This window comes from Taeniopygia guttata, chromosome 1 (assembly GCF_048771995.1).
Source record: "Taeniopygia guttata chromosome 1, bTaeGut7.mat, whole genome shotgun sequence".
NCBI lineage: Eukaryota > Metazoa > Chordata > Aves > Passeriformes > Estrildidae > Taeniopygia > Taeniopygia guttata.
Window position 1 is genome coordinate 115,218,112 of NC_133024.1, and position 9,825 is coordinate 115,227,936.

At 61.8% G+C, this 9,825-nt stretch overlaps 1 protein-coding gene and 1 long non-coding RNA gene across 2 annotated transcripts; both read right to left on the reverse strand.

The window, feature by feature from the left end:
* Window positions 1-6,994: 6,994 nt before the first annotated feature.
* On the reverse strand, window positions 6,995-7,170 carry LOC140685156 (uncharacterized). The gene is made up of 2 exons (XR_012058424.1): window positions 7,136-7,170; window positions 6,995-7,079 (listed from the first exon to the last, which is right to left on the reverse strand). It is a non-coding gene; the product is annotated as an uncharacterized lncRNA (long non-coding RNA).
* Window positions 7,171-7,609: 439 nt separating this feature from the next.
* On the reverse strand, window positions 7,610-9,079 carry LOC101233749 (oligodendrocyte transcription factor 2). Its single transcript, XM_030284558.4, has 2 exons — window positions 8,958-9,079; window positions 7,610-8,664 (listed from the first exon to the last, which is right to left on the reverse strand). Exon 2 carries the CDS (start codon window positions 8,625-8,627, stop codon window positions 7,737-7,739), a length of 891 nt encoding a protein of 296 aa, XP_030140418.1. The 5' UTR covers window positions 8,628-8,664; window positions 8,958-9,079; the 3' UTR covers window positions 7,610-7,736.
* Window positions 9,080-9,825: the final 746 nt, after the last annotated feature.

Here is a 9,825-nt window from a genome sequence, read left to right on the forward strand (position 1 = left end):
TTTCCCTTCCCTTTTCCTGCCAGGGATCCAGGGGTGCCCCAGCTGCTCTGGGCAGGTGACAGGGACATCTCGGGAACCATCCCACATTTTTCTGAGCACAGCTCCTCTCCCCATCCACTTGTAGGTTTTGTGCCCTCTGTGCCTGAAGTTGTGCCTTGGGAAAGGATTCCCCCATCCCTTGGGGGCTCTGGTCTGGGAGCAGCTCTGCTCCCCATGTGTGCTCAGCTCCACCAGGAAACCCTTCTGTGTCACTGGAGCAGCAGGAAATTCATATGGAATTATTTCTGCTGTGGGGCGTTCAGCACAGCCCCAAAGGAGGGCTGGGCACAGCAGAGGGGCTGAATTCCCACCTTCCAGGGGTTTCTCTCTCACAGAAATGCCCCGGTTCTGCTCTTTGGGATGAGTTTGGGCTCTCCCTGTCCCTCTGGGGTATCTCCATCCTCCTCTCCTCAGGCCCAGCAGGCCAAACCTTGCTCCACTCCCTCGGGAGGAACAAACAAGGTCCCCCCACCCAAAATCTGCTCACTTTTCACACAAAAGGATTTTCCTCATCAGAGCGATTAACGCTGTGGCTGCTTTTGGGGAAAAAAAAACCAACAAGATCCACACCAAAAAAAATCCCCAAAACCCCAAAGAACCGCGTGTATTTTTCTGGGTTTTTTTTCCCCTTTTCCAAGCAGACAAAGAGGTGTATAAATACATCTTATGCATATATGTATATGTCTTTTTGCAAGTAGCATTTAACAAACGCTGCATCTGCGGGATCCTGCAACAATCCTGATCAATCTGCAGCCGGTGATGGTGGCTGACAGTGATTGATTGATTTCCCCGCCAATAGGACCAACATGGGGAATATATTAAAGTAAAAGGCACACTCCTGGCTGGCAGGAGCGCCCCCCGAGCCGATTGTGTGGGTTTGGTGATTGATGACAGGGGGTGCGGGAGGAGCCCGATCCCTCTGCACCATCCCCTGCGAGTGACAGCGCTCCCCTGTCCCCCTGTCCCCTCCCCTGTCCCCCTGTCCCCTCCCCGGGCCGGACAGCCCTGGGGACAGCCCCGCGGGGACAATGGAACCGGGGGCCCGTCCAGATCCCCCCGGCTCACGCCTCGCCCAGAGCTGACCTGGCAGCTCAAGGGGAGCAGGCGAAAAGCTGATGGGAAATTAATTCTCAGGAGTTTGTCAAGACATCTCCAACAAGTGAAGATAAATGGCAGAACAAAACTTCTAAAGGCAATGCCAAGAATGGGCCTGAATGGCGAAGGGAAGCGCTCTTTGGCATTTCCATCCATCTTTGTGGGGCTGAGCCTCCCCAGGATCCCACCCCGGCCCTGCCCGGAGCTCCCTGTCGGAATCTGAGCTATTGATAATTCCGAAATTGTAAAAATCTCTGTATTTCTGCCCCGCTGCCAAAGCAGAAGCCATAATTGGTCTGTGCTGTTTCAAGGTTGTTTATTCTGTTTATCTCTAACATGTTCTGCTGCCCTGCCGCAGCTCTGTCCTGCAGGGCAGCGTGTGGGGCTCTGCCCTCAGTGGGATGGTACAAACATTAAATACCACAAACTACCTGTGCTGGATTTACAATAACGTGCCAATATCTGTCACCTACGTTGGACAGTGTGTCCCCAGCCTAAACCAACAGAAAAATGCCAACACCACAGTGAAACATGGAGGGCATGAAGAAGGAGAAAAAGGACAAGACACACCCAATTCCTCCATCTTGTCCCCTCTGAACCCCTCATCTAGAATCCTAAAATTTTACTTTTGCACCCGTGCCACACTTAATTATTGCTTATATCAAACACTCAGAGCTGGTAATTCTTAAAAAAAGAACATTTTCCTTACGCTGGTTAAAGCCCAGCTGGGTTCCCAGCTTTCAGAATGAATAAAATACTCCTGGCATCAGTTATTGATCCATGTTGGTCCTCAGGACCAGCATTCCTGCGCTCATTTTCTTGTGCTCATTTCCTCAGTAGCCCTCGAGTGAAGGATCTGCTCTGGAGCCTCCTGATTCCAACGCATTTTCCAGGAGAACACTTTTCCAGACAAAAGCACCAAGATATTTTTACCTAATTTTTCTTATTGAGCTGCCCCTTTTCCTTATCATAACTTCAGGTAATAAATTACTGCATTGGGTGACCACTTCATGAAATTCCATGGAAGACTCTCCTCAATTCTGAGCACTGAAGAGAATTTGTCTTTTCATTCTGGTGTGGGCCGGGGTATTCACACTTTGTATTGCTCAGTGATACAAATTCCCATCCCTACAAGTTCAAAAAGTGGGCAAATTACCGCAGGTGGTTTCCAGATTATTTGCACCTTTTTCACCTGAGATGTGTCCGCTATAAGGACTGATGCACCTCCTGCTGCAGTTCCTTGTTCTCCCACTGTTTAAAGGTGGATTGTCCCAGTGAATGAGATTTGGGAGTCTGACACTAACCCAGAAGGACTCAGCACTCTGTGCCCTCTGCAGAGGTGGGGCTGGCACAGCCTCGTGGCCCCACTGCCATCACCAGGCTCCCCTTAACCACTTTTGGTAGAAATATTTGAATATTGAGCACCTGCAGTGGGCAGCTCAGATCAGAGCCCAGGGATCGCTGCCACCCTGTGCCCACCTGGCTGTCAGGCTGGAAAGGGCTCTCAGGAGTGAGGGGTTGGGAAAACCTCCCTCCCACCTAAACCTTGCGTGGAAAAGCAGGTTTGCAGGGCTTGGAGGGAGCGGGGAGCTCGTGGGGTGTTGGTGCCAGAGGATGGTGCCGGTGGCAGAACTAAACCACAACAGTTCCAGCCCAGCCCGAGGAAGAACTTCCTTCCCTGGAGGGGCAGAGCCCTGGAAGAGCTGCCCAGGCAGGGGCTGGAGTCTCCCTCTCTGGAGACCTCCCAAACCCCCTGGGCACGTTCCTGTGTCGCTGCTGCAGGTGGCCCTGCCTGGGCAGGGGTGGGTTGGTGGTCTCAGAGGTCCCTCCCAACCCCAAAGTTCTGGGGTGCCCCGGTAGCTGTGGAAACCCAGCCCCCAGCTGCACCCGAGCGTTTGGGGGATCTGGGCAAGGCTGAATCCCAGCCTGGAGGTCCCCATCCCACACAGGGTGGGAAAGGTGCTCCACACTGCCCTGCCACGCCAGGAGCTGCTGCCATGCTCTGGGGCTGCTTGGCTCTGTCACAGCAGTGTCCCCTGGGCCACCAGTGGGACATCAGCCCTTCCCCTCTGCAAGGGTCAGAACAGGAGCAGTGAAAGGGAGCCCAGGGCTGTCCCTGCCTGGGCTGTGACACCTCTGGAGTGACACCGGCCCCTGTCCCACCCAGCACCCTGCCCCTGCCCTGGGGACACTGCAGGGATGTCCTGGGGCACTTTGGCCCTGGAATATCAGCGTGGTGGGGCTGTCAGGAGGTGCCTGGGACCTGTGAACCTCACCCTGCCAGGGGCTCCTAAAACAGAGCCACGTTCTTCTGGGAAGGTTTGGTTTTAGGGAGGTCTTCAGTGGGCTGTGGGTGCTCACCCAGAACACTCATCCCAGTGAAAGGGGAGGGATCCTGCAGCCCCATGCAAGGCTCTGGCAGCTCCCATCCCATCCCATTATCCCATCCCATCCCATCCCATCCCATCCCATCCCATCCCATCCCATCCCATCCCATCCCATCCCATCCCATCCCATCCCATCCCATCCCAACCCAACCCCATCCCATCCCATCCCATCCCATCCCATCCCATCCCATCCCATCCCATCCCATCCCATCCCATCCCATCCCATCCCATCCCATCCCATCCCATCCCATCCCATCCCATCCCATCCCATCCCATCCCATTATCCCATTATCCCATCCCATCCCATCCCATCCCACCCCCAGGACTGCCCAGGCAGGAAGCAGAGCTGCTGCCCTGCAGAGGAGAAATGCCTCAGGCAGGGATTTGCAGCAGATTTTGGTCATCTTGGCTTAAAATTTACCAGGCAGAGAGTGAAGAAATCCCCTCTTGAAGTGAGATATGGACAAACTTCCCTTCCTGCTGGGTTTCCTGGATGCCTTTTGGTCTCTGCCTGCAATGTGCTGATTGAATCCTGAAATGGTTTGGCTTGAAATGACCCCAAATCCCCCCAGTGCCACCCCTGCCATGGCAGGGACACCTTCCGGTACCAGCCCCGGTGCCACCCCCGGTACCCACCCGTTGCCACCCCCGGTATCAGCCCCGTACCAGCCCCGGTACCAGCCCCGATAACAGCCCCGGTGCCAGCCCGGTACCAGCCCCGGTACCAGCCCCGATAACAGCCCCGGTGCCAGCCCGGTACCAGCCCCGGTACCCGCCTGGTGCCAGCCCCGATAACAGCCCGGTACCAGCCCCGGTACCAGCCCCGGTACCAGCCCCGATAACAGCCCGGTACCAGCCCCGGTACCCGCCTGGTGCCAGCCCCGGTACCAGCCCGGTGTCAGCCCCGATAACAGCCCGGTGCCAGCCCCGGTGCCAGCCCCGGTACCAGCCCCGGTACCAGCCCCGATAACAGCCCGGTACCAGCCCCGGTACCCGCCTGGTGCCAGCCCCGGTACCAGCCCGGTGTCAGCCCCGATAACAGCCCGGTGCCAGCCCCGGTGCCAGCCCCGGTACCAGCCCGGTACCAGCCCCGGTACCAGCCCGGTACTCGCCCGGTGCCACCCCCGGTACCACCCCCGGTGCCAGCCCGGTACCAGCCCCGGGTCTGCCCCGCTCCCGGGCAGGATGCGCGGCCCCGGTGTTTGGGGTGGGGGGATGCTGGCCCGGCCGCTTTCGGCCCCGGTGTCCCCCCGCCCGTCGGGGCTCCCCGGTGCCACCTGTTAGCGACAGTGCCAGGCCCCGGCGGGACGAACCGGGCGGGCAGACGAGCGGGATTTACCGGCTCCTGTCCGCCGCCGTTTGCATCTGTCAGGGCGCTAATTATTGCCTTTAATGGAGCCAAAGAGCGGCTCCTAATGATGCTCCCGCTAATTCTCACCTGCTCCTGCCCTTCCTCCGCTCCCTCGCCGCAGCTCCGCTAATTGGGAAAGCTGCTCCGGTCCTTGCGGTGTCCCCGTCGGTGCGGGGTGCCGGGGGTGTGGGGCAGCGCCGGGGCATCCCCCGGGTCCGGCCCCACACGGTTAACCGGGAAACAGAACCGAGCCAGCATCCCCCGGGCCCGGCCCCGCTCGGTTCACCGGGAAACAGAACCGAGCCAGGATCCCCCGGTCCGGCCCCGCTCGGTTCACCGGGAAACCCAACCGAGCCAACATCCCCCGGGTCTGACACCGTTCTGTTCACCGGCAAATCGAACCGAGCCAACATCCCCCGGTCCGGCCCCGCTCGGTTCACCGGGAAACAGAACCGAGCCAGGATCCCCCGGGCCCGCCCCGCTCGGTTCACCGGGAACCGAACCGAGCCAGCATCCCCCGGGTCCGCCCCGCTCGGTTCAGAGGGAAACAGAACCGAGCCAGGATCTCCCGGGTCCGGCCCCGCTCGGTTCACCGGGAAACCCAACCGAGCCAACATCCCCCGGTCCGGCCCCGCTCGGTTCACCGGGAAACAGAACCGAGACAGGATCCCCCCGCTCGGTTCACCGGGAAACAGAACCGAGCCAGGATCCCCCGGGTCCGGCCCCGCTCGGTTCACCGGGAAACCAAACCGAGCCAGGATCCCCCGGTCCGGCCCCGCTCGGTTCACCGGGAAACCCAACCGAGCCAGGATCCCCCGGACCCTCCCCACGGGACCCCCGCCCGTCCCGGAGCCCCCCACCTCCTATTTCCTGCCCCAATCCCTGAGCCCAGAACTGCCAAAATCTCACACCAGCGGCTTCGGGAGGGGAAAAAAAAGAGGGGTTGTCCCCAAATAATTTCCTTTTGCCTGGATTTCTTTTGGGGGCTTTCGTTTTGCGGGTTTTTAGTTGAAGGTCAAACGCGCGGACGCCGTCCCAGGGAGCGAACTCCCCAGCACAAAGATAAATGGTTCCTCTCCCCGAATTAATATTTAATTCATATTTCTCTTTTGCCAAGCGCCGCATTCGACAGACAGAAATTTTCACGTTACCGACGCGGTACCGGTCGGTTTTATTTGCCGCCCTGATTCTAAGTGGAATAAATGAGGAAGGGGAACAAAAAACCCTAAAAAAATCTCCAAACCCAAACCTCAAACGGTTTTGATTCGCCAGTGAAGCGAATTGACAAAAAACTTCGCGAAAGTCAAGGATGCGCCTAAAATATTCCCATCCCTTCCCCATCTGTCTCCGCCTCCCCGGAACAGCGAGGAAGAGGAAAAGGACATTTCTTTTAAATGCTTCTTCTTTTTTTTTAATTTTTTTTTAATTTTTTTTTATTTCTTTAAAATCTCAACAGTGGATTTTTTTTTTTTTGCAACCAAACAAGTAATAAATATTATTTAGCAACTTTTTTCTTTTTTTTCTTTTTTTTCTTTTTTTTTTTTTTTACAAAAATAAACAGATGATAAAATCTCTGCAAGGGGCAGCGATAAGAAAAGTTGTTATTTCAAAAACAAGCCCAAATTCTCAGTATTGCAACACGGACAAGGTGAAAGTTCCTACACAAGAAAGAGCGTTAAAGAGTTCAAACTTTGTTAAAGGTGGCAGGAACGTAAAAAACAAAAATAAAACAAAACAAACAAAAAAAAGAAACAAACGTGTTATACGCTTAAAAGTAAAAGAACCCAAGAAACCCCAAGACCCCAAAGGAAGGAAATCAAGACAAACCGACCCCTTTTTCACTGATGAGGCTGACACAGAACAAGTGCACGGACGGAAAGCTCAGGCAGAGCGGACTCGCCTCGGTATCGCTCTATTTACAGATCCCGCAGCGCGGAGAAACCGGCACAGCCCACGGCGGGCCGGGAGCGGGGAGAGCGGGAGGAGCCCGGTATTACCGGAGCGGGGAGAGCGGGAGGAGCCCGGTATTCCCGGAGAGGGGAGAGAGGGAGCAGCCCGGTATTACCGGGGCAGGGAGAGCGGGAGCAGCCCGGTATTACCGGAGAGGGGAGAGCGGGAGGAGCCCGGTATTACCGGAGAGGGGAGAGCGGGAGGAGCCCGGCATTCCCGGAGCGGGGAGAGCGGGAGCAGCCCGGTATTACCGGAACCTCCCGGAGCCCCCGGGAGCGGGGAGCAGCCCGGTATTACCGGAGCCCCCCGGAGCACCCGGGAGCGGGAGCAGCCTGGTATTACCGGAGCCCCCGGAGCGGGGAGCAGCCCGGCATTCCCGGTTGCACTCCCCCCGGAGCCCCCGGGAGCCCCCGGGAGCGGGAGCAGCCCGGTATTACCGGGGCGGGGAGAGCAGGAGCAGCCCGGCATTCCCGGAGCCCCCCGGAGCCCCCCGGTGCCCCCCGGAGCCCCCCGGGACGGGCTGTCCGGGGCGATGCGAGCCGGGAGCGGCTCGGAAGGTTCTGCGCGTAGAAACGAGTCCGGGAGAGGGGAGGAAGGAAGGAAGGAAGGAAGGAATGAACGAGCCGAAGCCCCTCCGCAGTTTTGGCTCCTCCGTTAGCGGCGAGCCCCGGCACCGCCGCCCTCCCCTCCTCCGGAGTCCTCGGCAGCGTCGGGAATTCAAAGTACCGGAGCTGCGCCGGGCTCTGCTCGTTCCGGGGCGGCTCCCGCGGCCCTCGGGGTGCGGGGCGGACCCCGGGCCGGGCTCCATCCCCTCCCGCCGCCCTCCGGCGGCCCCGGCAGCGGCGCGGGGCGGTCCCGCTGCCGCCGGCGGGAGCGTTTGTAGGTCCTGGCGGGGCCGGGGGCGCGGCGGGGACTCATTTGGTGTCGGTGGCCAGTCTGGGCAGGCTGGCGGTGCCCATGCCGGAGACGTGGTGGTGCGGCGGGGCCGACACCTGGCACATGCTGCAGGGGCACGGCATCCCCCCCCAGTGCTGGAAGCCGCTGCCCAGCGGGGCGGCGGCGGCGGCGGCGGCGGCGGCGGCCGAGGGCGACTTGAGGAGCCCGTGCGGGGGCCGGATGGAGCTGACGGCCGAGAGGCCGGAGCCGGGCAGGGAGGCGCTGGAGACGGCGGCGGGGGGCAGGATGGGGTGGTGCACGGGGTGCGAGGCCGGGTGGGCCGGGTGGCCGGGCAGCGGCGCCGAGTGCGCGCCCATGCCGCCGGGACAGGCGGCGGGGTGGAAACCGGCGTGGTGGCCGCCGTAGATCTCGCTGACCAGGCGCTTCATCTCCTCCAGGGAGTTGGTGAGCATGAGGATGTAGTTGCGCGCCAGGAGGAGCGTGGCGATCTTGGAGAGCTTGCGCACCGACGGGCCGTGCGCGTAGGGCATCACCTCCCGCAGCCCGTCCATGGCGATGTTCAGGTCGTGCATCCGCTTGCGCTCCCGGCTGTTGATCTTCAGCCGCAGCTGCTGCAGCTCCGGCTCCGTCATCTGCTTCTTGTCCTTCTTGGAGGAGGAAGAGGAGGACGAGGAGGAGGACGACGACGAGGACTTGAAGCCCAGCTTGTCCACCACCACCACCCCCGCAGCGCTCATGGCGCTGCGCAGCTCGGCGCTCAGCTCCGGCGGGGAATCGCTCTGCGTGGAGCTGGACACGGTGCCGCCCGTGAAGCCCCCGCCGCCGCCTTTATTCCTGGCCGTGAGGAAGAGGTCATCGGGCTCCGGGGAGGACGGGCGGCTGGAAACCAGGCTGGCGTCCGAGTCCATGGCCCGGCGGGCGGGGCGGCGGCGCGCACCGGGCAGCCTGCGGGGAGGGGAGAGAACCGGCGGGCGGCCCCGCGTCAGCGCCCGCCGCGGCTCGCAGGGGCACCGCGCCCGCCCGCCCGCCCCGTCGGTGAGCCCGCAACGCCGGGCGGGGAGCGGCGGCCCGGCGGGACCGGCCCCGCTGCCCGCGCTCCCCTCGCCGGGGGCGGCTCCCGTCCCGTCCCGTCCCGTCCCGTCCCGTCCCGTCCCGTCCCGTCCCGTCCCGTGCCGTCCCTCCCGTCGCTCCCGTCCGCCGGGCCGGGCTGGGGCTCCGCGGGCGCGGGGGGCACTCACCGTGCGCGGGGCGGCCGTGGCGAGCGGCGCGCCGGGACGGGCGAGCACGGCAGCAGCGCGCACCTTGCGGCGGAGCCGCGGCCGCTTTATAGCCGCGCCGGGGAGGAACGATGTCACCGGCGGGAGGGGGGCTGCGCCAATCCGCGGCGGCGGCGGGGGGACCGCTGATGTCACCGGGGCCGCTCCGGCTCGATGGGGCGGGCGGGCGGGCGGGGGGCGCCGGCCGGAGCGGCGCGGGGAGCCCGGCGGGGGGGAGGGACTTTTGTCGAATCCATAATAAAACGCAACAATGACAGCGCCGGGAACAGCTGTTGGGGGGGCGGGACGGGACGGGGATGGGGACGGGGATGGGACCAAACGGCCCCCGGCACGTCGGTGTTCCCCGGTGCCCGGCCCGTCCGCCCCGCCGCCCGGGAGCGCTCGGCCGCGGCCCCGCCGCACGCAGCGGGCGGCGCTTCCCCGGCCCGGTGCCCCCTCCTGCCCCGAGCCCCGGCGTTATTCCCCCGTCAAGTGGTGCAAAGAGAGGCGGAGAAAAGCGGGATTTCTCCGTTCCCCACGAGAGAATCGCCCCGAGCATCCCCCGGCTCCGATCCCGCAGAGACCTGGAGAAGTTCTTGGAGCGGCCGCTTAAATCGGCCCCAAAAAAGCCTTCAGCGAGAAGGGAGCGGGCGAGGGGAGAGAAAGAACGAAAAAGACGTTAACGAACGAACAAAAAAATGACCTTCGGAAATGCCTCCCGCCTTCCTGCGCCGCTCGCCCGGCTCCCGGCGAGTCCCCGGCAGCTCCGCGAACGGGCTCGGAGCTTCCTCGCACCGGCCTAAATCCCCCGGCCGCCCCCTCCCCGCCGGCCCCCCCGGCCCCTTTGCCT

Bases quoted from the DNA above. Each gene is read 5' to 3' on its own strand.
- LOC101233749 (XM_030284558.4), bottom strand. From the start codon at position 8,627: ATGGACTCGGACGCCAGCCTGGTTTCCAGCCGCCCGTCCTCCCCGGAG.